General features: G+C 40.7%; 1 protein-coding gene and 1 non-coding gene across 2 annotated transcripts in view; one reads left to right on the forward strand and one right to left on the reverse strand.

Annotated features, from left to right (window-relative positions):
- Positions 1–13,417, forward strand: part of LOC148564791 (uncharacterized) — a 56,255-nt gene extending 42,838 nt beyond the window's left edge. Inside the window, exon 2 of the mRNA XM_088487091.1 lies at positions 13,041–13,417. Coding sequence (XP_088343217.1) covers positions 13,041–13,417 — 377 coding nt within the window. The remainder of the gene's footprint in view (positions 1–13,040) is intronic.
- On the reverse strand, positions 4,412–4,519 carry LOC148564793 (small nucleolar RNA R71). The gene has a single exon (XR_015885084.1). It is a non-coding gene; the product is annotated as a small nucleolar RNA R71 (small nucleolar RNA).
- Positions 13,418–27,617: the final 14,200 nt, after the last annotated feature.

The raw sequence follows: 27,617 nt of genomic DNA on the forward strand, positions 1-27,617 counted from the left end.
CCCTTGGCTCACCAATTCTCTCTAAAAACGAACAAATTCCCAATCCCTTGGTTTAAATGTTCATAAGAAGAGATGAGGCGCGATCACTGATTATACCACACAGTTTCATGAACCATAATTTGGTAGGATTACATGTCACAATATCCATCCAAACCCCAATCCAATTCACTGTGAGAAAGCTTCTCTAGCATGAATCCTCCATTCCTTTCCCAAGGTTCCGAAGGATTCCAATTATGGGTAGTTTCTTTCCCAAGACAACTACCCAATGGAATTAGATCGAGAAGCTTTCTAACAAAATTCAAGAGAAAAGATTGAAGAAGAAGATAAAACTATTATTGATTCATTGAATTACAATAGAGCTCCCTAACCCAATGAAAGGGGTTTAGTGAGTCATAGCTCTGAATTCAATTACAAAACTAAAAGAAAATGATTTCCAGTTCTCTCCCCCTCAGGGGCTGGATTCCCCTTCAATCCCCGTGTCTTCTCAAATGTCGAAACTAAGGCCTTTAAATAGGCTCCCTAAATTACAAAATGAAAATGAAATTTAAAGCAAATTACAATCAAATGAAAATAAACTATTCTAGATGATTCTTGTGGCCTTGATTTGGTGTTGTTGATGGGCCTTGCTTGCTTGAAGGGCTGAGTGACATAATTGATCCAAAAAGGATAATGATCCATTAAACTACACTCAAATGTTGCACCCCCTTTCTTGAGTCGTCACTTTGTTCTCTTGTCAACCTCGCCAATTTGATGCCAAATATAGACTATTATACCTCGTTGGAAAGCTATGGATGTCAGCTTTCTAACGCAACTAGAAGCATCTCAATTGGATCTCTACAACTCGCGTTATACTCCATGGAAGGTGAAGAGGTCAGCTGGCCTGATTGCATGTTGGTACTATGCTCTTCTATGCACATTACGGGGATGTTTTCTCCCTCAATTTTTAGTATCCACCATGCATGCCATATATGCTTGGAAAGCTCTAGATGTCTTCTTTCCAATGCATTTTGAATCACCTCATTTGGAGTTTTGTAGCTCAAGTTATTTATGTTTGAAGAAGGCATGGTCAAGCTGTTCCATATAACACGTTTAAGCTTCAGTTTAAGGTTAAACTGAAGCTTAAACGTGGAAATGGAAAAGGTAGCCCTGGAGGTCGAACACGTTTAAGCTCCAGTTTGAGGTCAAACTGGAGCTTAAACGTGGAAATGGAGAGAGCAACCCTGGAGGGGAAAACTTGGTCGAACACGTTTAAGCTCCAGTTTGAGGTCAAACTGGAGCTTAAACGTGGAAATGGCTCCCTGGTGCTTTTCCCATTCTGGCGTTTAACCTCCAGTTTAAGGTTAAACTGGAGGTTAAACGTGGAACTCCTTCCTGAGTGGCATTATCATTCTGGCGTTTAACCTCTAGTTTGAGGTCAAACTGGAGGTTAAACGTGGAATGCTTCTTTGGTGAGACTTTTCATTCTGGCGTTTAACCTCCAGTTTAAGGTTAAACTGGAGGTTAAACTTCAATTCTAGCATTTCTTAGCCTTCATGATTCTGGCGTTTAAACTCCAGTTTAGGCTTAAACTGGAACTTAAACTCCACATTTGATATTCAAGCTTCCTTTATTGATTTTGTTGCTTCTTTGCTTAGCCTCTTCTTCCCTGAAATCATCCAAACAATTGCATCAAAGTCTTGCAAAATTTCATGAGAAATCTTCCATTCATAGCATTCAAGTAATATAACTAAAAACTCATGGAATTTGCATCAAAATCTTCATGTTGAATGATTTAAGACAAGCATGACTATTTGGCCCAAATGATTACTTAAGGCTCAAGAAAATGCATAAAACAACTAAAAATAAAAGAAAAAGGCTAGTGAAACTAGCCTAAGATGCCTTGGCATCAATTGTTTGAGCCTGGACATCACAATTTCGTGCACCAAGTTTTTGGCGCCGTTGCCGGGGATTGTTTGTGTTTGGACAACTGACGGTTCATCTTGTTGCTCAGATTAGGTAATTTTATTTTTATTTTATTTTCAAAAAAAAAATCTCTCAAAAATATTTTCAAAAATCTCTCATATGTTCTCGAAAAAAAAAATTATAAAAATGTTTTCAAAAATTTTATTCAAGATTTTTAAGAATGAATTCTAGTGTTTCATGAAGCATGTGAAGCCTGGCTGGCTGTAAAGCCATGTCTAAATTCTTTTGGACTGAGGCTTCCAAACTATCAGAGGTAAGTTACATACTTGGTAAATGATGAGCAGCAATTTGTTATCAAGATCAATATACTCTGGTGTTAAATGCTGAAGCTTGGCTGGCCATTGGCCATGTCTAGTGTTTTGGACTGGAGCTTTCATTGAAAGCTTGGCTCGCTAGTGAGCCATGTCTAATTCCTGGACTGAAGCTTTAGACTAAGAATGCAAGATTCCTGGAATTCATATTAAAAATTTTGGAATCCTTATTTTTTCTTTTTCATATAATTTTCGAAAAAAATCCAAAAAAATTAGAAAATCATAAAAACCAAAAATATTTTCTGTTTCTTGTTTGAGTCTTGAGTCATGTTATAAGTTTGGTGTCAATTGCATATGCATCTTACATTTTTTCGAAAATTTTATGCATTCATGGTGTTCTTCATGATCTTCAAGTTGTTCTTGGTAAGTCTTCTTGTTTGATCTTGATGATTTTTTGTTTTGTGTCTTTTCATGTTTATCATATGCATTCTTGAATTCTTAGTGCGTAAGCATTAAAGAATTCTAAGTTTGGTGTCTTGCATGTTTTCTTTGCATTAAAAATTTTTCAAAAATATGTTCTTGATGTTCACCATGACATTCAAAGTGTTCTTGGTGTTCATCTTGACATTCATAGCATTCTTGCATGCATTCATTGTTTTGATCTAAAAATTTCATGCATTGCATATTTTTCATGTTTTTCATAAAAATTTCAAAAATCAAAAAAAATATCTTTCCCTTTTTCTCTCATCAAATTCGAAAATTTGGATTGACTTTTTCAAAAATTTTTAAAATCAAATTGTTTCTCATGAGTCAAATCAAATTTTCAATTTGAAAATCTTATCTTTTTCAAAATCTTTTTCAAAAATCAAATCTTTTTCAAAATTCTTAGTTATTTTCGAAAATTCCAAAAATATTTTTCAAAAATCTTTTTCTTATTTTTATACCAAATTTTCGAAAATAACATAATCAATTAATGTTTTGATTCAAAAATTTGAAGTTTGCTACTTGCTTGTTAAGAAAGATTCAAACTTTAAGTTCTAGAATCATATCTTGTGATTTCTTATGAATCAAGTCATTAATTGTGATTTTAAAAATCAAATCTTTTTCAAAAACTAATTTCAATTATATCTTTTCAAAAATATCTTCTCATCTTATCTTTTTCAAAAATATCTTTTCAAAATATCTTTCCTAACCTCCTAACTTCCTATTTTTTCAAAATTTGTTTCAACTAACTAACTAACTTTTTGTTTGTTTCTTAACTTTTTCAAAACTACCTAACTAACTCTCTCTCTCTAATTTTCGAAAATATCTTCCCTCTTTTTCAAAAATTTCTTTTTTATTAACTAATTATTTTTATTTTTAATTTTTAAAACTTAATTTTCGAAAATTACTAACATTTTTTCAAAAACCATTTTTCAAAAATCACTAACTCTTTTTCAAAATAATTTTCGAAAATTATCCCTCCCCCATCTCATTCTATTTATTCATTCATATCCTAACATCTCATCTCACATCTCTTCCATCCGTACAGTTGTGTTTCTTCCTTTACATCACATTCTTTGTCTCCCCCTCTTTTCTTCCACTCACAAAGGGATCCCTATACTGTGGTATAAAGGATCTCTATTATTATTATTATTATTTTTCTGTGCCTTCTTCTTTGTCATATGAGCAGGAGCAAGGATAAGAACATTCTTGTGGAAGCAGATCCAGAACCTGAAAGGACTCTGAAGAGAAAATTAAGAGAAGCTAAAATACAACAATTCAGAGATAACCTTTCAGAAATTTTCGAACAGGCAGAGGAGATGGCAGCCGAAAATAATAATAATGTAAGGAAGATGCTTGGTGACTTTACTGCACCTAATTCCAATTTACATGGAAGAAGCATCTCCATTCCTGCCATTGGAGCAAACAACTTTGAGCTGAAACCTCAATTAGTTTCTCTAATGCAGCAGAACTGCAAGTTTCATGGACTTCCAGCTGAAGATCCTTTTTAGTTCTTAACTGAATTCTTGCAGATATGTGATACTGTTAAGACTAATGGAGTAGATCCTGAAGTCTACAGGCTCATGCTTTTCCCTTTTGCTGTAAGAGACAGAGCTATATTATGGTTGGATTCTCAACCCAAAGACAGCCTGAACTCTTGGGATAAGCTGGTCACGGCTTTCTTAGCCAAGTACTTTCCTCCTCAAAAGCTGAGCAAGCTTAGAGCTGATGTTCAAACCTTCAGACAGAAAGAAGGTGAATCTCTCTATGAAGCTTGGGAAAGATACAAACAGTTGACCAAAAAGTGTCCTTCTGACATGCTTTCAGAATGGACCATCCTGGATATATTCTATGATGGGTTATCTGAGCTATCAAAGATGTCACTGGACACTTCTGCAGGTGGATCCATTCACCTAAAGAAAACACCTGCAGAAGCTCAAGAACTCATTGACATGGTTGCTAATAACCAGTTCATATACACTTCTGAAAGGAATCCTGTGAGCAATGGGACGCCTATGAAGAAGGGAGTTCTTGAGGTTGATACTCTGAATGCCATATTGGCTCAGAATAAAATATTGACTCAGCAAGTCAATATGATCTCTCAGAGTCTGCATGGAATGCAAGCTGCATCCAACAGTACTCAAGAGGCTTCTTCTGAAGAAGAAGCTTATGATCCTGAGAACCCTGCAATAGCAGAGGTAAATTACTTAGGTGAACCTTATGGAAACACCTATAACTCAACATGGAGAAATCATCCAAATTTCTCATGGAAGGATCAAAAGCCTCAACAAGGCTTTAATAATGGTGGAAGAAACAGGTTTAGCAATAGCAAGCCTTTTCCATCATCAACTCAGCAACAGACAGAGAACTCTGAACAAAATGCTTCTAATTTAGCAAATCTAGTCTCTGATCTATCTAAGGCCACTGTAAGTTTCATGAATGAAACAAGGTCTTCCATTAGAAATCTGGAAGCACAAGTGGGCCAGCTGAGTAAAAGGATCACTGAAATCCCTCCTAGTACTCTCCCAAGCAATACAGAAGAGAATCCAAAAGGAGAGTGTAAGGCCATTGACATAAGCGCCATGGCCGAACCTGTGAGGAGAGGAGAGGACGTGAATCCCAAGGAGGAAGACCTCCTGGGACGTCCAGTGGTCAATAAGGAGCTTCCCTCTGAGGAACCAAAGGACTCTGGGGCCCATCTAGAGACCATAGAGATTCCATTGACCCTCCTTATGCCCTTCATGAGCTCTGATGAGTATTCCTCTTCTGAAGAGAATGAGGATGTCACTGAAGAGCAAACTGCCAAGTTTCTTGGTGCAATCATGAAGCTGAATGCCAAATTGTTTGGCATTGATACTTAGGAAGTTGAACCTCCCTTGTTCGTCAATGAACTAAGTGATCTGGATCAACTGACATTGCCTCAGAAGAGACAGGATCCTAGAAAGTTCATAATACCCTGTACCATAGGCACCATGATCTTTAAGGCTCTGTGTGACCTTGGTTCAGGAATAAACCTCATGCCCCTCTCTGTAATAGAGAAACTGGGAATCTATGGGGTGCAAGCTGCTAAAATCTCATTAAGAGATGGCAGACAGCTCAAGAAGACAGGCTTATGGACAAGTAGAAGATGTATTAGTAAAGGTTGAGGGCCTTTACATACCTACTGATTTCATAGTCCTGGATACTGGAAAGGAAGAGGATGAATCCATCATCCTAGGAAGACCTTTCCTGGCCACAACAAGAGCTGTGATTGATGTTGACAGAGGTGAAATAGTCCTTCAATGGAATGAGAACTCCCTTGTATTCAAAACTCAAGGATCTCCCTCTGCAACCATGGAGAGGAAGCTTGAAAAGCTTCTCTCAAAGCAGAGTCAACCAGAGCCCCCACAGTCAAACTCTAAGTTTGGTGTTGGGAGGCCACAACCAAACTCTAAGTTTGGTGTTGAACTCCCATATCCAAACTCTAAGTTTGGTGTTGGAGAGTCTCAACAAAGCTTTGCACATCTGTGAGGCTCCATGAGAGCCCACTGTCAAGCTATTGACATTAAAGAAGCGCTTGTTGGGAGGCAACCCAATGTTTATCTAATTCTTATTTTTATTGTTTTTCATGTTTTCTTAGGTTCATGATCATGTGGAGTCACAAAATAAATAGAAAAATTGAAAACGGAATCAAAAACAGCAGAAGAAAAATCACACCCTGGAGGAGCATCTGTCTGGCGTTCAGCGCCAGAACAGAGCATGGTTCTGGCGCTGAACGCCCAAAATGGGCAGCTTCTGGGCGCTGAACGCCAGAACAGGCATGGTTCTGGCGTTCAACGCCAGAAATGGCACACAAATGGGCGTTGAACGCCCAAAATGGCCACCAACCTGGCGCTGAACGCCCAGAGTTGGGTACAAAGGAATTTTTACATGCCTAATGGGTGCAGGGATGTAAATCCTTGAACACCTCAGGATCTGTGGACCCCACAGGATCCACTCAGGATCTGTGGACCCCACAGGATCCCCACCTACCTCCACTCACTTCTTCTCACCACTCTCTTTCACACAACCCCACAAACACTCTTCCCTAAAAACCCCTCACCAATCACCTCAATCCCTCTTCCTCACTAAACCTTCACCACTCACATCCATCTCCTCTTCCCCATAAACCTACCTCATAAACTCTACCTACCTTCAAAATTCAAAACCAATTTCCCACCCAAACCCACCCATATGGCTGAACCTTAACCCCCCCTCCCTTCCCTATATAAAGACCTCCATTCTTCTTCAAATTCACACAACACACCCCTCTACACTCCTCTTGGCCGAAACCACATCTCCCTCTCCCTCTCCATATTTCTTCTTCTTCTTCTTCTATTCTTTTGTTTATTGCTCGAGGGCGAGCAATATTCTAAGTTTGGTGTGGTAAAAGCATAGCTTTTTTGTTTTTCCATTACCATTGATGGCACCCAAGACCGGAGAATCCTCTAGAAGAGGGAAAGGGAAGACAAGAGCTTCCACATCCGAGTCATGGGAGATGGAAAGGTTCATCTCCAAAGCCCATCAAGACCACTTCTATGATGTTGTGGCCAAGAAGAAGGTGATCCCTGAGGTCCCTTTTAAACTCAAAAGAAATGAGTATCCGGAGATCCGACATGAAATTCAAAGAAGAGGTTGGGAAGTTCTAACAAATCCCATCCAACAAGTCGGCATCCTAATGGTTCAAGAGTTCTATGCCAATGCATGGATCACCAAGAACCATGATCAAAGTAAGAACCCGGATCCAAAGAACTATGTTACAATGGTTCGGGGGAAATACTTAGATTTTAGTCCGGAAAATGTGAGGTTGGCGTTCAACTTGCCATACATGGAAGAGAACGCACGCCCCTACACAAGGAGAGTCAACTTTGATCAAAGGTTGGACCAAGTCCTTATGGACATATGTGTAGAAGGAGCTCAATGGAAGATTGACTCCAAAGGCAAGCCGGTTCAACTAAGAAGATTGGACCTCAAGCCTATAGCTAGAGGATGGTTGGAGTTTATTCAATGCTCAATCATTCCCACTAGCAACCGGTCTGAAGTTACCATAGACCGGGCCATCATGATCCATAGCATCATGATTGGAGAAGAGGTGGAAGTTCATGAGATTATACCTCAAGAACTCTACAAGGTGGCTGACAAGTCCTCCACGATGGCAAGGTTAGCCTTTCCTCACCTCATTTGCCACCTATGCAATTCAGCTGGAATTGACATAGAGGGAGATATCCTCATTAAAGAGGAAAAGCCCATCACTAAGAAAAAGATGGAGCAAGCAAGAGAGCCCACTCATGGAGCTCAAGAGGCGTATAAAGCTCATCACCATGAGATTCCGGAAATGCCTCAAATGCACTTTCCTCCACAAAACTATTGGGAGCACATCAACACCTCCCTAGAAGAATTGAGTTCCAATATGGGACAACTAAGGGTGAAACATCAAGAGCACTCCATCATGCTTCATGAAATAAGAGAAGATCAAAAAGCAATGAGGGAGGAGCAACAAAGACAAGGAAGAGACATAGAAGAGCTCAAGGACATCATTGGTTCCTCAAGAAGGAAACGCCACCATCACTAAGGTGGATTCATTCCTTGTTTTTGCTTTCTCTGTTTTTCGTTTTCTATGTTATGTGCTTATCTATGTTTGTGCCTTCATTACATGATCATTAGTAGTTAGTAACTTTGTCTTAAAGATATGAATGTCCTATGAATCCATCACCTCTCTTAAATGAAAAAATGTTTTAATTCAAAAGAACAAGAAGTACATGAGTTTCGAATTTATCCTTGAACTTAGTTTAATTATATTGATGTGGTGACAAAGCTTCTTGTTTTCTGAATGTATGCTTGAACAGTGCATATGTCTTTTGAAGTTGTTGTTTAAGAATGTTAAATATGTTGGCTCTTGAAAGAATGATGACTAGGAGACATGTTATTTGATAATCTGAAAAATCATAAAAATGATTCTTGAAGCAAGAAAAAGCAGCAAAGAACAAAGCTTGCAGAGAAAAAAAAAATAGGCGAAAAAAAAATAGAAAGAAAAAGAAAAAGCAAGCAGAAAAAGCCAATAACCCTTAAAACCAAAAGGCAAGGGCAAATAAAAAGGATCCCAAGGCTTTGAGCATCAGTGGATAGGAGGGCCTAAAGGAATAAAATCCTGGTCTAAGCGGCTAAACCAAGCTGTCCCTAACCATGTGCTTGTGGCGTGTAGGTATCAAGTGAAAACTTGAGACTGAGCGGTTAAAGTCAAGGTCCAAAGCAAAAGAAGAGTGTGCTTAAGAACCCTGGACACCTCTAATTGGGGACTTTAGCAAAGCTGAGTCACAATCTGAAAAGGTTCACCCAATTATGTGTCTGTGGCATCTATGTATCCGGTGGTAATACTGGAAAACAAAGTGCTTAGGGCCACGGCCAAGACTCATAAAGAAGCTGTGTTCAAGAATCATCATACTGAACTAGGAGAGTCAATAACACTATTCGAAATCTGAAGTTCCTATAGATGCCAATCATTCTGAACCTCAATGGATAAAGTGAGATGCCAAAACTATTCAAGAGGCAAAAAGCTATAAGTCCCGCTCATATGATTGGAGCTATGTTTCATTGATAGTTTGGAATTTATAGTATATTCTATTCTTTTTATCCTACTTGATTTTCAGTTGCTTGGGGACAAGCAACAATTTAAGTTTGGTGTTGTGATGAGCGGATAATTTATACGCTTTTTGATATTGTTTTTAGTATGTTTTTAGTAGGATCTAGTTACTTTTAGGGATGTTTTCATTAGTTTTTACGTTAAATTCACATTTCTGGACTTTACTATGAGTTTGTGTGTTTTTCTGTGATTTCAGGTATTTTCTGGCTGAAATTGAGGGACTTGAGCAAAAATCAGATTCAGAGGTTGAAAAAGGACTGCTGATGCTGTTGGATTTTGACCTCTCTGCACTCAAAGTGGATTTTCTGGAGCTACAGAACTCGAAATGGCGCGCCTCCAATTGCGTTGGAAAGTAGACATCCAGGGCTTTCCAGCAATATATAATAGTCCATACTTTGGCCAAGAATAGATGACGTAAACTGGCGTTCAACGCCAGCCTTCTGCCCAAATCTGGCGTCCAGCGCCAGAAAAGGATCCAAAACCAGAGTTGAACGCCCAAACTGGCACAGAAACTGGCGTTCAACTCCACAAATGGCCTCTGCACGTGGAACACTTAAGCTCAGCCCAAACACACACCAAGTGGGCCCCGGAAGTGGATTTATACATCAAATACTTACTCATGTAAACCCTAGTAGCTAGTTTATTATAAATAGGACCTCTTACTATTGTATTAGGCATCTTTGGTCTCAGTTTTAATCCATTGTTCATCTTAGGAGACTATTGATCTCGTTTAGGGGGCTGGCCATCTCGGCCATGCCTGGACCTTCACTTATGTATTTTCATACGGTAGAGTTTCTACACTCCATAGATTAAGGTGTGGAGCTCTGCTGTCCCTCAAAGATTAATGCAAAGTACTACTGTTTTTTATTCAATTCTTCTTATTTCTCTTCTAAGATATCCATTCACACTCAAGAACGTGATGAAGGTGATGATTATGTGTGACGCTCATCATCCTTCTCCCTTATGAACGCGTGCCTGACAAACACTTCTGTTCTACATGAAATAATGATGATGAGGTGGTTGTCAGGCACATGTTCATAGGTGAGAATGATGATGAGTGTCACGGATCATCACATTCATCAAGTTGAAGAATGAATGAATATCTTAGAGAAGAAGTAGGCGTGAATTGAATAGAAAAACAATAGTAATTGTATTAATTCATGAAGAACAGCAGAGCTCCACACCTTAATCTATGGTGTGTAGAAACTCCACCGTTGAAAATACATAAGAACAAGGTCTAGGCATGGCCGAATCGCCAGCCTCCCAAAGAGGGTTCAATCATAAAAACATGATTCAAAGATGAAAATACAATAGTTAAAGGTGCTATTTACAGAGAACTAGTAGCCTAGGGTTTACAGAAATAAGTAATTAATGCAGAAATCTTCTTCTAGGCCCACTTGGTGTGTGCTTGGGCTGAGCATTGAAGCTTCCATGTGTAGAGACTTTTCTTGGAATTAAACGCCAGCATTTGTGCCAGTTTGGGCGTTTAACTCCCGCTTTTGTGCCAGTTCTGGCGTTTTAACGCCAGAATTCTTAAGCTGACTTGGAACGCCTATTTGGGCCATCAAATCTCAAGCAAAGTATGGACTATTATATATTGCTGGAAAGCACAGGATGTCTACTTTCCAACGCAATTGAGAGCCCGCCAATTGGGCTTCTGTAGCTCGAGAAAATCCACTTCGAGTGCAGGGAGGTCAGAATCCAACAGCATCTGCAGTCCTTTTTCAGCCTCTAAATCAGATTTTTGCTCAGGTCCCTCAATTTCAGCCAGAACATACCTGAAATCACAGAAAAATACACAAATGCATAGTAAAGTCCAGAAATGTGATTTTTATTTAAAAACTAATAAAAACATAATAAAAACTAACTAAAATATACTAAAAACATACTAAAAACAATGCCAAAAAGCGTATAAATTATTCGCTCATCAGTAGGAGACACCCGATCCAACCACTCGGGTATATCTCACTACACACAACCTTTGGAAAGGGAACCAGGTCAAGGACACTTAACATAGACTACATTGTAGTCGACGTGAGCTCAGCTTACAACGCCCTAATAGGTCGGACAACACTGAACCAGCTCGCCGCGGTGGTCTTGACTCCTCATCTATGCATGAAGTTTCCAACTTCAGAAGGGATCGCCACGATAAAAGGATACCAAAAAACTGTACATCTCTGTTATAATGAAAGTCTAAACCTTAAAGGCAACCCAAAGGGGAGGAAGTCCACACTATAGAACTCAGAGGAATCCTAGCTCGCAAAGAACTCCGCCCTCAGCCAGTAGGTGTGACTCAAGAAGTTCAAATTGGAGACGATACAAGCAAAACAATAAATATAGGGGCGAATCTGAGAGAAGACTTAAAGGAACTACTAATAAAGCTCCTAAAAGACAACTTCGACCTCATTGCATGGAAGGCCGTTGACATGCCTGGTATCGATCCCGAACTAATGTGCCACAAAGTAGCCGTTTACCTAGGGTCTTGGCCAGTATAGCAAAAGCGTAGGAAGCTCGGCCCGGAAAGGTCACAAGCTGTAGAGGAGCAGGTACAGGCCTTGTTAGAGGCAGGGTTCATAAGGGAGGTAAAATATCCATTATGGCTAGCCAATGTGGTGTTGGTCAAAAACTCAAATGGAAAGTGGCAGATGTGTACCGATTACACCAACCTCAACAAAGCCTGCCCAAAAGATCCCTACCCACTCCCAAACATCGACTCACTAGTTGACACTTCGTCAGGATATCGTACCTCTCCTTTTTGAACGCCTACTCAGGGTACAACCAGATTCCAATGTATCAACCTGACCAAGAGAAGACATCATTCTTGCCCCCAAAATCAAATTATTGCTACATAGTCATGCCCTTCAGACTCAAGAACGCAGGGGCCACATACCAAAGATTGATGAACTAAGTCTTTGCAGACCACATTGGGAAGTCGATGGAGGTTTACGTAGATGATATGCTAGTAAAAACACAAAATGAGGAATCCTTGTTGCCCGACCTTGCCAAACTGTTCGACACCATCAGAAAGCATGCAATGCGACTTAATCCCGCAAAATGCACCTTTATGGTAGAAGCTGGCAAATTCTTGGGCTTGATGCTCACACAAAGAGGAATTGAGGCGAACCCAGATAAATGTCAGGCCATACTCAACATGAAAACTCTGACCTGCGTTAAAGAAGTACAACAGCTCAACGGAAGACTCGCAGCCCTGTCCAGGTTTCTAGCTGGGTCGGCCATCAGATCTCTCCCCTTTTACGCCACATTAAGGAAGGGAAAGAGGTTTGAATGGACAACAAAATGCGAGCAAGCTTTCCAAGATTTCAAAAAATTCTTGGGGCAACCACTAATTCTTACCCGACCAAGGGAAGGAGAAGCGCTCATATTATACCTCGCAGTAGGAAATCGGGCAATAGCCTCCGCACTTGTCAGAGAAGACAAAAATGGGCAACAACTCATCTACTTCATCAGCAAAGCCTTACAAGGGGCCGAACTGAACTATCAAAAGATAGAAAAGTTTGTCTACGCACTTATACTTACTTCTCGCCGACTTCGCCCGTACTTTCAAGCGCACACTATCAAGGTTCGGACCAACCAGCCCATAAAAAGCATCATACAGAAGATAGACTTAGCTGGAAGAATATTACAGTGGGCAGTCAAGTTGTCTGAATTCGATATTCTATATGAAGCTCAGACAGCCATCAAGTCACAGTATCTGGCTGACTTCATTGCTGAGTATACGGATACCCCGGGAAATCCCACAAAGTGGAAACTCTACATGGACGGCTCTTCGAACAAAACTGGGAGTGGCACGGGCGTGATAATAGAAAACGATCAGGGAATCCAAGTCGAACTCTCATTAAAATTTGACTTCCCTGCTTCCAATAATCAAGCCGAATACGAAGCATTATTGGCTGGTTTGAGGCTCGCTAAGGAGGTAGGAGTTCAAAAGCTCACCATCTTCAGTGATTCACAACTAGTTACCTCGCAAATAGAAGGGAATTACCAGGCCAAGGACCCCACCATGAAAAAATATCTGGACAAGACTAGAGAACAGCTCAGATAACTCGGGGAATATGAGATCCAACATATACCTCAGGAACAGAATGCTCGAGCTGATGCACTCTCAAAACTAGCCAGCACCAAACTAGGGGGCAATAATAGAAGCCTCATCCAGGAAAATATTGCGAAGCCCATCAATCTTAGAAGAAGGAAAGGTCCTAACCATATTAGGCCAGGATCAGGGGTGGATGACCCCCATAATCAACTACCTCAAGACAGAGGCAATCCCCACAGATAAGAAGGAGGCAAAGAGGTTGATATAAAAAGCACAGCACTACACCATAGTAGGAAACGTCTTATAGAGAAGAGGGATCTCAACACCCCTCCTAAAATGCGTACCAACCTCCAACACAAGGGAAGTCCTGGAAGAAGTACACAGTGCCATATGTGGCAACCACTTGGGGGCGCAAGCTCTTTCCAAAAAGATACTTCGAGCTGGATTTTTTTGGCCAACCTTACACAAAGAAGCAACAAAATTCGTCAAGACATGCCCACCATGTCAGAAGCATGCTAACTTCTACGTCGCCCCACCAGAAGAGTTCATTAGTGTAACGTCACCCTAGCCATTCGCAAAATGGGGGCTAGACCTCCTCGGACCCTTTCCCCAAGGATCGGGACAAGTCAAATTCCTTATTGTAGGGGTGGACTATTTCACAAAATAGATTGAGGCAGAGCCCCTAGCCAATGCCACTGCTCAAAGAAGTCGAAAATTTCTATATAGGAATATTATTACAAGGTTTGGAGTCCCTTACTCCATCACCACAGATAATGGTACTCAATTTACTGATACAGTTTTCATGAACTTGGTAGCTGACTTGAAAATAAAGCACCAATTTACATCCATAGAACATTCACAAGCTAACGGACAGGCATAAGCTGCCAACAAAGTCATACTAGCTGGGTTAAAATAGAGACTACAGGACGCAAAGGGAGCTTGGGCCGAAGAGCTCCCACAAGTCCTATGGGCATATCGGATAACTCTGCACTCCACCACAGGAGAATCACACTTCCGACTTGCCTACGGAATGGAGGCAATGATCCCAGTGGAGATAGAGGAAAGATCCCCCAGAATAATCCTCTACAATGAAGAAGCCAACTCCCAAAACCAAAGAGAAGAGCTTGACCTACTACTTGAGGTCCGAGAAAGAGCTTGGATAAGAGAGGAAGCGCTAAAGCGTTGAATGACTTCAAGGTATAATCAGAGGGTAATCCAGCGAAGCTTTGCCAACAACGACCACATCCTAATCCAAAATGACATCGGAGCAGGTTGATCAGGAGAAGGGAAGCTAGCAGCTAACTGGAAAGGACCTTACCGAGTTATAAAGGTACTGGGAAAAGGATACTACAAGGTATCCGACCTCGAGGGATGAGAACTACCAAGGTCATGGCATGCCTGTAACCTAAGAAGGTACTATAGTTAGAAAGTAATAAAGATCTTAGGTTAAGGAGCACTCTTTTTCCTGAAAAGGTTTTTTAATGAGGCGCCAAGCCAAGATCTACAAAATTTCCCGATTTAGAAGGGTAAGCACTCATATGTATAAATTCTTGTCTATGTGCCTATTTTCTACTTGAATAAAGTTTTTCAGATTCCCTAAAAAGTTTCCTACCAAGACGCATTGATCTGAGCGCAAAAATTCACTACCCGATCATGACAAGGTCAGCAAGGTGAAAACCAAATTCACTGCCCGATCATGACAAGGTCAGCAAGGTGAAAACCAAATTCACTGCCCGATCATGACAAGGTTGACAATGTGAAAACCAAATTCACCGCTTGATCACGACAAGATTGGCAAGGTGAAAGCGATCAAAACAAATCAATGCAAGAAGTTATAAAAAGTAAATAAAAAGAGGCCTGACGAGGTCTGATTAAAAATGGACTACTAAAAATAACTTAAGAAAATCTAACGAAAAGAAGTCAGACCAAAACAGTCAAAGCGACAAAGTTATAAAAAGTAATCCATAGAAAGAGGCCTGACAAGGTCTGATTAAAAATGGACTACAAAAAATAACTTAAGAAGATCCGACAAGAAGAAGCCGGATCAAGCCAAAGCGACAAAGTTATAAAAGGTAATCTATAAAAAGAGGCCTGACGAGGTCTGATTAAAATGGATTACTAAAAATAACTTAAGAAGAATCGACAAAGAGAAGTCGGACCAACGAAAAACGTGCGCTAAAAGGGACACAGCTCTGCCCAAAAAGCCATGACTCCACAACAGGGCTATCAAAATTGTTCAAAGACTAAATAAAAAGGTTCTGCCAGAACACTAAAAAGTTGTTGAATAAGTTAGCCCCAAGGGTCATCTCGCCCAACCAGAAGACAGATAAAAGATTTAATCAAAAAGAGGTCGGACAGTAGAGCACCAACACTCTATGAAGATCTACAAAATTTGCAAAGGCTATAAAAGAACGATCAACGTATCAAAAGAAACACAACCATCATTAAAAGACTCAGAAGGCGACCTGAAAGAAGGCCTCAAGAGTTCAAAATATTTTGTTTTTCTACGTAATAAGTTGCATAGAAGCAACTAACAGTCAAGAGAACCAAAACCATAAACAAAGATACAAAAAAAAAGAGAGTTCAAAAGCCCCCGAATCGGGCTGTACAGAAAAAATAGAGATATCATAAGGGGTTCAAAGTTTCCCCAGTGGTAGCATCAGTTGCTGAAGGAGGGGGAACAATATTCATTGGAGTAGCACCCACAGTTCCATCAGCACGATTGAGAATTTGGCAGTCAGGATCAAGTTGGGAATGGTCGACCTCAGCAGAGGGATTTGAAGAAGTCGTGGCTGCAGAAGCTTTGGCTGGCGGTGCAAGAGGAGGCCCATCATCTTCATCATCTGGAGCAGGTACTATCTTGCTCTCCTCTACCACGTTGTCCAGGCTGAAGAGAGTCAGGTCGAGTTCAGGAGCAAGAACTCGGACCTGTGCCATTAGATTTTCATACGCACCCGTCACATTATCTACCAGATGACTCTGGAGATCGGCATAATCCATGTGGGCAGTCTCAAGCCTCCCCCTCAGCTCCAACACCTTGGCATAAGTACGAGTATAACTCTCCTTGTGCTTTTTAGTCGTCTCCTTCGCCAAATTTGCAGCTGCCTCAGCCTTGATAGCCTGCGACTTCTCCTTCTCCAAGTCCAACTCCTTAACCCTATCAAACTTGAACTTGGCATCCTCCAGGAAAGCCTTAGTTGCGTGAACCGTGGAACCTTGGACAATACAAAACAAAGTCGCTCCCATATGGGCCATCCGAATACTGTTATTGGTAATAAATTTCAAGTGATGTAGGATGGACACATCATCCATTGGAAGTCGACCAAAGGGGGCAATCTGATTATCAACAAACCCTACAGCATCGAAATCTGGAGCATCCAAGTCATAAGGTTCAACAGTTTTTGGTTTTTTAGGAGGAGGGCCAGCAGTAGGAGAAGAGGCAGCACCAGTAGATTGTTGAACTGGGTCAGAAGGAATAATTCGGACCTGAGGGGTTGGAATAATCTTCCTCAGCCAAGAAGCACTCGATGTTGGTTTCTTTGGAGGAACCTGAGAAGACTCTCCCTCCAAAGTCTTGGCCGAGATTTTGGAGGCAGCTGTCGCCTTCTTAGCCCGACGATAGGCCTTCATGGAATCCACAGACTTCACCATTTCTGAAATAGGAAAACAGGAAAAATCAAGTTCCAATTAAGAAAGGGATAGATTGGCAAACAAAAAAACAAACAAAAGAAAAACTACAAATAAAGTCGGCGACTACCCAATTCAGTTCGAAAAAAGGAAGGATCTCCTAAAAACTTCTTCGTGTCAAGATGGGGAGGCTCTCCCCAAATTTCCTCTAACACATTCACAAAGGCCTGCTCAACCTTATCAAGACTCTCCCAGGAATACCTAGCTACTATTATATTCTTCTGCCAGCACAAAGGGAAGGTAGGCTCATAATTTTCATCCAAAAAGAAGGGCCGAGCTCCCTCAATAGCTCAGACCTTAAAATAATAGTTTTTAAAGTCCCTAAAGGACTCGTCATACATAGAAAAAACCCTTTTGCCTTGAGTAGCTCGAAAAAAAACCCAGGAGGCTTTCTTCTTCGCTAACCCAGGCTTCGTCAGCACAAAAAGATAAAGGAAGAGAGTTTGGGTAGTTCGGATATCTAGTTCCTGGCACTACAACTAGAAGATTTTAATAAAGCCCCAAGAGTTAGGGTGGAGCTGGGAAGGAGCTACATTGCAGGACCACAACAACTCGGTCTCAAAGAGTGTGAAAGGAATGGTAATACTCAATTGACTAAAGAAATAGTCGTAAGCTTAGAAGAAGGGACGTTCTCCTTGAGTTAAAAGGGGAAAGCTAACCCTCTCCTCAGGGTTAGGTGACACTAACTCATAGTTTTTCTCTTGATCCCTATCACTACAAATCCTATGGTGCCTCCTATGCCGCACACAATACTCAGAGTCAGCAACTGTAACACACATCAGAACAATGGAATCCAGCCAATCTGACATGCCGTCTGGGATCTTAGTAGACATCTCAACAATATTTTTGCGAGAAGACATAGGTCAACTATTCCTACAGTAAGAAAAAGAAAAAATGGGTTACTACCAGACAACTCGAATAAATAAGGAAACAACTCGGACAATAACATATGAACATCAAGAATTTAGTTACGGGAGTAAAAGGGAAACCCCAGGACTCACACCAAAGTCTAAGGGCACCCTTTGGAGGCAATAACAAGGTAACAACCAGGAAAAAAGGAAATTGACGGTCTATGCACTAAACATCTCGCAAACAAGAATCAACACTCCAAAACGCGAAAGTCATCATCACCAACAAAAAACATCAAAGTTACAAATTTTCCTACTGACAGTTTATCATCAAAAGTTTGTTAAGCTAGAACAAAAAAAAGCCAGACAACGATGAAAAGAAATAAGAACAGCAACGAAAACCTTAAGCAAGATCACTAGAAGGCACACATTCTTCTCAAAAAGAGAGCAACAAGGAAAAATCACAAGCTGTGGAATAAGACACAAAAGGACGCAATCTTTTCGCAAAAGAATCAAAGTTTTTCAAAGTAATAAATAAATACAAAGTCAAAGCCTTACATCAAAAGCATGCACGGTTGTCGAAAGCAAAAAGAGAAAAAGAAAGAAAACACTAACCCGCAGAGGAGAATGTAATAACGAAGAAACGACGCAAGTCCACACCAAATAGTTGCTTCAAGGCAAGGAAAATAGAAGGCTTGGAGACGCAAAAATTCGAAGACAAAGTGCTACAGCAAGCAATGAGTTAGGGGCAAGTCAAGGAAATCACAGCATTAATAAAAAAATACAACCTTTAGCAAAAAGGATCAAGCTTTTCAAAGCGGATTTGGCCAAATTTTTCGCAGACATGAAATACCAAGACAAGTCATCAAAATGGAAAAATGGAGGAAGAGATACCACCTGTAAAGAAAGAGGAAAAAAGGGCAATGATCGAACACTCTCGAGCTACAGAAGGTAGAGAAAACTACGAAGCGCAAGAGAAGCAGAGGGGACAAAGCAGTTCAGTGAAGCGATGAAAAGTAAAGAGTAAAGAGAATGGAGAAGAAGAAGAAACTGAAAGATGAGGCTTTAAAATTCAAAATGAAATGAAAAGAGGGAAAGAAGGAAATGGCAAAAGAGGAGTTAATGAGCATTTAACCCTCGCATGTTCCCTAGGAAGCGCAACGCGCGCGGTAATTTACAAAGGAAAAAAAGAAAAACGCTCTGCATTCAAAGGAAGTCTAGCAGGAGTTATATAGAGATTGACCCAAGGCGAAATGCTCGAGCTCGATTTCCTCAAAAGGATCGAAGTCTAAAGGACATGACTCTAAGGGAAAAGTCGAGCTCAAGCAAGGGGCACTGTTCATACCATGGGTCAAGCTATCCGAACCGGACTGATTGAAGATAAAGCAACCGACCTCTTCAGGTCAGGACCTCCGACCTCTTCTTTAAAAAGAGTTCGGCCAAATCGACATAAGAAGCCCACGCAGGCCCAAATGAAGGGACACAACCCAAATCTAAAGGCACCTAAGGCCTAGGAAGATAAAGGCGGTCCCCTTGGAGATAAGATGACTTCACTTAAAGATAAGATAAGATAACTAACTCATCTTATCTAGAAAGGTCACTCCACACTACTATAAATACACTGGAGCACACAGGTATAACTCATTCTCTAATTCTACTAAAAACCTGCTTAAAGCCCATGCTAACTTAAGCATCGGAGTCTCTTGCAGGTACCACCTCCCTCCGGCGATCCAGGATCAGCAGAACCACTAAGTACAACAAGTCGGACATGTCAGTTCCAGCCACCACCCCAGATCTCGACCGAGATCGATCTACAGTTTCAGGTAACCCTCGGAACACTTCCCAATTACGACTTTTAAGGTTTTAGCCTTTGGTGCGAGAAATTTGAATTTCCCATAGCTTAATAGGCAAGTGCACCGGGTTGTCCAAGTAATACCTCAGGTGAGTGAGGGTCGATCCCATAAGGATTGTCGAATTGAGCAAGCAATGGTTATCTTGCAGATTTTAGTCAGGTGAATAGAAAAGAGTGGTTGTTGTTGAAACGCATAAAACAAAATAAGAACGAAAGTAATACCAACTTGATGTAGAAACAGTAATGAAAAATCAGTTAAGGTGGTAGCACGATTCCTCACACCTTCGTACTATTTTACCAGCAAGTGCACTGGGTCGTCCAAGTAAAACCTGAGCGAGTCAAGGTAGATCCCACGAGGATTGTGGTTTGAAGCAAGCTATGGTTATCTTGCAGGTCTTAGTCAGGCGGATCAGAAGACTTGGTTGTTGGATACCGAATTGTATTAGGATTATAGGTTAAATAATAGGAGTAGAGTTCACATGAAAGGGGTAAAACCAATTGGATTAAATCAGTGAGAGGAATAGAATTAAGGATTGGAGTTGCTTTGCCTTTCTGAAATAACTCTAGTATTACTGTCTTCTTTGCTTATGAATGATCTTCTTCTATGGCAGCCTGTATGTGATCAAAGCCATTGCCCGTGGTCATTGATCTCCTCTGCTACAGATCAAACGCCGTTACCTATGGTCATTCAATCTAACAGAGGGTGAAGCTCTAGCAGTTCATTTTCTTGGCAATCCTACTCAAAATGCCACAGACAAGGTCGAATCTTCCGGATCAGAGAATGTTGCTTCTATGCATTCTAGCCTATACCACAGAGACCCTAATCTCCCCAAAAATCAGCTGAACTGGTGTCTCGAGAAGTCCCCAACGAAGTCGTGGATTAACCGTCTGAGAGATGTATAAACATAGCTGTTGGCTCGTGCTTTCCGGCCATGTATTCGCACGAACCTAAGTAGACGCGGGTGTTTGTCAGGCACGTTCGTCTTAATGTGATGAATAGAGCTAATTTGTCAAATTATCCTATTCACCACGATGAAGATCGGATATACATCTTAGAAGTAAATCAAACACGGATCGAAGAAGAAATAGTAATACTTTTATTAATTCATAGGACTCAGCAGGGCTCCTCCCCTCAACCTAGGAGGTTTAGAAACACATACTGAAAGTAAAAATACAAAGGAAAAATGAAAATAGGGCTGAATGATGTGCGTGATGTCTGTAGATTAAGTAAAATACACTTTAAATACTAAACAGATGACTAGTAAGGGTAAAACAGTCAATTTAGTGCTAAAATCCACTTATGGGGCCCACATGGTGAGTGTTTGGGCTGAGCTTTGATGAGATTCACGTTCTATGAGGTCTCTTTGGCATGGAACACCAGCTAGGGGGTCCTGATTGGGCGTTTGGATGCTGGTTTCTGCTTTTGGGCGTTGGACGCCTGGAAGGGGGGCAGGAAGCTGGCATTGGATGCCAGTTTTGTGCTTTCTAATCCAAAGCAAAGTATGGACTATTATATATTGAAGGAAAGATCTCGAAGTCATCTTTCCATAGCCATTGAGAACGCTCCATTTGAACTCTGTAGCTCGATAAAATTCTTTCCGAATGCTGGGAGCTCAGATCCAGACAACATCTGTAGTGCTTTCTCTATCTCTGAATTAAACGTCTGCTTCAGCTCCTCAATTTCAGCTAGAAAATACCTGAAATTGTACAAAAACATAAAAACTCATAGTAGAATCCAAAAATATGAATTTAACACTAAAACCTATAAATTCATAATAAAAACTAAACAAAAACTACTAAAAACTATATGAAAATGATGTCAAAAAGCGTACAAAATATCCGCTCATCACAACACCAAACTTAAACCGTTACATGTCCACAAGCAACTAAAAACATACTAGGATGAGAAAGAAAATTATGATACAATAAATTTCTAAGTTTCAAATGAAGCTTAGTTAAAATCAGATGAGCGGGACTTAGTAGTTTTTTGCTTCTGAATAGTTTTGGCATCTCACTATCTATTGAAACTCAGAAATGTTGGCATCTTTAGGAACTTAGAATCCAGATGATATCATTGATCTCCTAGTTAAGCTTATTTTGATTCTTGAACATAGCTTTTTGAGTCTTGGCCGTGACCCTAACCACTCTGTTTTCCAGTATTACCAACGGATACATTCATGTCACAGACACTTTACCTGGGTGAACCTTTTCAGAGTGTGACTCAGCTTTGCTAGAATCCCTAGATAGAGGTGTCCAAAGTTCTTAAGCATACTCTTTTTGCTTTGGACCATGACTTTATCTACTCAGTCTCAAGCTATTCACTTGACACCTTCACGCCACAAGCACATAGTTAGGGACAACTTGGTTTAGCCGCTTAGGCCAGGATTTTATTCCTTTGGGCCTTCCTAACCACTGATGCTCAAAGCCTTGGGCCCTTTTTACCCTTGCCTTTTGGTTTAAAGGGTTATTGGCTTTTTCAATCTGCCCTCCTTTTTCTGCATTTTTGGGCAGTAATGGATTTTTCTGCTTTTTATTTTTTTCTTTCTCTTTTTTGCCATTTTTTTCTTTCTTGCATGCATATAATTTTTTTTTCTTTTGCAACATGCTTTTTCTTTTTTTGTTGCCTTTTCTTGCTTCAAGAATCAATTTTTGGATTTTTCAGATTATCAATAATACTTTTCCTTTTTCCTTATTCTTTCAAGAGCCAACATTCTAAAATTTCAACTTCAAATATGCATTGTTTACTCATACATTCAGAAAACAAAAGCAATGAAACCACATCAACATATTTAAACTGATCTTATTTAAAACTTGAAATTCATGCATCTCTCAATTCTTTTCAAATAAAAATTTTCTTTTAAGCAAAGTGAGAGATATATGGAAGATTTTACATCTTTTAAGACATCAAATGCAAATGATCATGCAACTAGAACAAGAGAAGAGATAAATAAACAGATAGAAAATAGAAAAATAAACAGGAAAGGGGTGCAAAAGAGAACGAATCCACCTGAATGATGGTGGCTAATGCTCCTCCTTGAGGATCCAATGTGATGCTTGGTCTCTTCTATGTCACTCTTTTGTCTTTGTTGAGGCGGCTACACAGGCTCATGTGCATGCTCTCTACTTTGCTCCATCATCTTCTTCTATACTTAAGAGTGGTAGAAGTCACAAAGCAAAGCTTTTGCAATACCAAACTTAAGAGTTTTGCTTGTCCTCGAGCGAATATGATTAATAGGGAAGAAGAAGGTGGGGTAGGTGGAGCTTCCGTGGGACCTACTGGTCCTGAGAGGCTAGGGAATTCAAATTCTTTGCTTCTCTGCATTGGCGTTTCAACGCCCAACAGGGATACCCTAGTTGGCATTCAACTTTGATGCTCTTTTTGGAGTGTTCAGTTTTCACTACTGTGAATTCTGTTTCTTGAATGAAAGAAAAAAAACAAAATAAATATAGTTGAGTAAAGTTTGGTTGCCTCCCAACAAGCGCTCTTTTATCGTCACTAGCTTGACGTCACTGCACTTAACTTAGTAGCAGTGTTGAGCCTACTGGCTCTATATCTCCTTCAAGGTAATGCTTAACCCTCTGTCTATTGACAGTGAACCTGGTTTCTTTACCTTGAAGCTCTATGTGTTCGTAAGGTGATACCTTGGTAATCACAAATGGTCCCATCCAACGGGATTTAAGTTTCCCAGGAAATAGTTTGAGTCTTGAATTATAGAGTAGGACTTTCTGTCCTGGTTTAAAGACTCTGGAAGATAACTTCCTGTCATGCCACCTCTTTCTGCATTGCCGTTTCTCCCCTGCTGCTTTAGCCTCAAGGTTGAGGAATCTAGTAGCCCAATAGGCTTTGTGTTCTAGTTCCACTGGCAAATGACAGGACTTTCCATATACTAACTGATATAGTGAAGTTTCAATGGGAGTTTTGAAAGTTGTTCTGTATGCCCATATGGTATCATCAAGCTTTCTAACCCAATCCTTTCTAGAGGCACTTACTGTCCCCTCAAGGATTCGCTTTAGTTCTCTATTTGAGACTTCAGCTTGCCCATTCGTTTGGGGATGATACGTTGTTGCTACTTTATGGTGAACTCCGTATCGGCTTAAGATAGAATCCAGCTGTCTGTTGTAGAAATGAGTTCCTCCATCACTAATTAGTGTCCTAGGGACACTAAATCTGCTGAAGATATTCTTTTGGAGGAACTTCATTACTACTCTGGTGTCATTGGTAGGTGTTGTTATTGCTTCAACCCATTTAGACACGTAATCTACTACCACAAGGATGTAGATGTTTGAGTATGAAGGCAGGAAGGGTCCCATAAAATCTATGCCCCATACATCAAACAGCTCAATCTCTAAGATTCCTTGTTGAGGCATGCTGTGACCATGAGGGAGATTGCCAGCCCTCTGGCAACTATCACAGTTATGAAAGAACTCTCTAGAATCTTTGAAGAGAATAGGCCAATAAAAGCCACTTTGGAGTACCTTAGTGGCTGTCCGCTCACCTCCAAAGTGTCCTCCATAGTCAAAGCCATGGCAATGCCATAGGATTCTCTGTGCCTCTTCTTTAGACACATAGTGTCAGATTATTCCATCCGAGCATCTCTTAAAGAGATATGGCTCATCCCATAGGTAATATTTTACATCATGCATGAGTTTCCGGGCTTGCTGCCTGGTAAACTCCTTAGGAATGAACCGTATAGCCTTGTAGTTTGCAATGTTTGCAAACCAAGGTTTTGTCTGGATGGCATAGAGTTGCTCATCTGAAAAGGATTTGGATATGTCAGTGGAGTGAGAAGAAGTCCCTACTACTGGCTCAATCCGGGATAAGCGATTAACTATCTGATTTTTTGTCCCTTTTCTATCTCTAGTTTCTATATCAAACTCTTACAGGAGTAATACCCATCTTATAAGTCTAGGTTTAGAATCCTGCTTAGTGAGTAGATACTTTAGAGCAGCATGGTCAGTATAAATAATGACCTTAGATCCTGCTAGGTAGGATCTGAACTTGTCAATGGCATAAACCACTGCAAAGTAGATCCTTTTCTGTAGTAGTGTAGTTTTTCTGCGCATCATTTAATACGCGACTAGCATAGTAAATAACATGCAGAAGCTTGTCATGTCTCTGACCTAGGACTGCACTAATTCCATGATCACTTGCATTACATATTAGCTCAAGTGGCAAGTCCCAGTTGGGTGCAGAGATGATAGAAGTAGTGACAAGCTTGGCTTTTATAGTTTCAAAGACATGCAGGCATTCTTGGTCAAAGACGAATGGAACATCAGTGGACAAGAGATTACACAGGGGTTTGGCAATTTTAGAAAAATCTTTTATGAACTGCCTGTAGAATTTTGCATGTCCTAGGAACCTTCTGATTGCCTTGACACTAGTAGGTGGAGGCAAGCATTCTATCACTTCCACTTTAGCTTGACCCACCTCTATCCCCTTATTTGAGATCCGATGCCCAAGAAAAATGCCTTCAGTTACCATGAAGTGGCATTTCTCCCAATTTAGAACTATGTTTGTTTCTTGGCATCTTTTCAGGACCAGGGTCAGATGATCAAGACAGGAGTCAAACGAGTCTCCATAAACAGAGAATTCATTGATGAATACTTCAAGGAATTTATCTACCATATCAGAGAATATAGATAGCATGCATCTCTGAAAGGTGGCAGGCGCATTGCGCAGGCCAAATGGCATTCGTCTATAGGTGAACACGCTAGATGGACATGTTAATGTTGTCTTCTCTTGGTCTGGTGGATCTATTGCTATTTGATTATACCCAGAATAACCATCCAGGAAATAATAAAAAGCATGACCTGCTAGTCTTTCTAGCATTTGGTTAATGAAGGGTAAAGGAAAGTGATCTTTCCTGATGGCGTCATTGAGTCTTCTGTAATCAATTCACATACGCCACCTTGTGACTGTCCTTTTTAGAATAAGCTCATTCTTTTCATTGTGAACCACTGTCATTTCTCCCTTCTTAGGAACAACCTGGACAGGGCTCAACCATGGGTTGTTAGAAATGGGATAAATAATCCCAGCCTCGTAGAGCTTAGTGACTTCCTTTTGCACTATTACCTTCGTAGCTGGATTCAATCGCCTCTGTGGTTGTACTACTGGTTAGGCATTATCCTCCAGCAAGATCTTATACATGCATCGGGCTGGGTTAATGCCCTTAAGGTCACTTATAGTCCGTCCAAGGGCGGTCCTATGTGTTTTAAGCACTTGGATTAGTGCTTCTTCTTCCTGTGGCTCTAGTGTAGAGCTTATGATCACAGGATAGGAATCTCTCTCTCTCAGAAATGCATATTTCAGGGAGGAGGGTAATGGCTTAAGCTCAAGCTTAGGAGGCTTCTCTTTTTCCTCAGAGGTTTCCATAAGTTCCTCTGAATCAGGCTGAGTATCATCAAAGATATCATTTAGCCCTTCATTGAAGCTTTCAGCCATGTTGACCTCTTCCACCAGGGACTCAATGAGGTTAATGCTCGTGCATTCCTCAGGAATGTCTAGATGCTGCATAGCCTTGATAGTATTCAGTATGAACTTTTCCTCAATAACTCTTAGGGTTACTTCCTCTTTTTCAACATCAATGAGGGTCCGTCCTATAACTAGGAAAGGTCTTCTTGGGATAAGGGATACACTCTTGTGCCCCTCCATGTCCAATACCACAAAATCAGTGGAAAAGGCAAAGGGTCCAACCCTGACAATCATGTCTTCAACTAATCCTGATGGTATCCTAATAGAACCATCAGCAAGTTAAAGGCACATGCGGGTTGGTTTGACTTCATCAGTCAAACTAAGTTTCTTTATTAGTGAAGTAGGTATTAGGTTGATGCTTGCTCCAAGGTCACATAGAGCTGTCCTTGTACAAGCATCACCTAGGGTGCATGGTATCATAAAGCTTCTAGGGTCTTTAAGCTTCTCTGGTATGCTGTTCTGAATGATTGCACTGCATTTCACAATGAGAAGGACTGTTTGTGTCTCTCTCCAATCCTTCTTATGACTTAGAATGTCCTTCATGAACTTTGCATAAGAAGGTATCTGTTCAAGAGTCTCTGCAAAAGGGATCTTTATCTCTAATGTTCTGAGATACTCCACAAAGTGGGTAAACTATTTATCCCTTTCTTCTTGACAGAGTTTCTGTGGAATGGCATCTTAGCCTTATAATCATCAACCTTGGTTGATGAAGGTCGAATGCCTCGTATGCTGGAATGGGGATTACTAGCTTGCTTAGGAGGGTTGTTATCAGTAAATGGCTGACCTCCCTTGCTGGGCATTCAACATCCATGCTGCTGCCCCCTGGGTGTTTGAATGCCCAGTCTCTGCCCTTTCTTCGTGTTCAACTCCAGGAGGGATACTTCTCTGGGCGTTTGAACTCCCAGTCTCTATCCTTTCCTGGCGTTTGATGCCAAGAGGGATGTCTCTCTAGGCGTTTAAAAGCCCAGAGTCATTTTGTGCAAAGACCTGGGTATCCTCAATGGGTTTTTTATCTTTATTGTACTGAGGTTGGGTGCTTAAGGTTTTCCCACTCCTCAGTTGGATATCCTGGCATTCATCTGTTATCCGCTTAAATAACTGCTGCTTTGTTTGACTCAACTCGGCATCTACATTTCTGTTAGAAGCCTGAGTTTCTCGCAGAGCCTCTTGCAGTTCCAGCATTTACTGGGCAAGGGCTTGCAGTTGCTGAGTTAATGGGTTATCCTGCTCTGGAGGGTTAGGTTCAACAACTACTGTCTTAACCTCTCCTTTTATAGGTGCTGATTAATGGCAACTACCTTAATAAGCTCTCGAGCTTCTCCAATGGTCTTTCTCATATGCATGGAACCA

The sequence above is a fragment of the Arachis ipaensis genome, chromosome B5 (genome assembly GCF_059453495.1).
Source record: "Arachis ipaensis isolate K30076 ecotype BB chromosome B5, ASM5945349v1, whole genome shotgun sequence".
Classification (NCBI taxonomy): domain Eukaryota; kingdom Viridiplantae; phylum Streptophyta; class Magnoliopsida; order Fabales; family Fabaceae; genus Arachis; species Arachis ipaensis.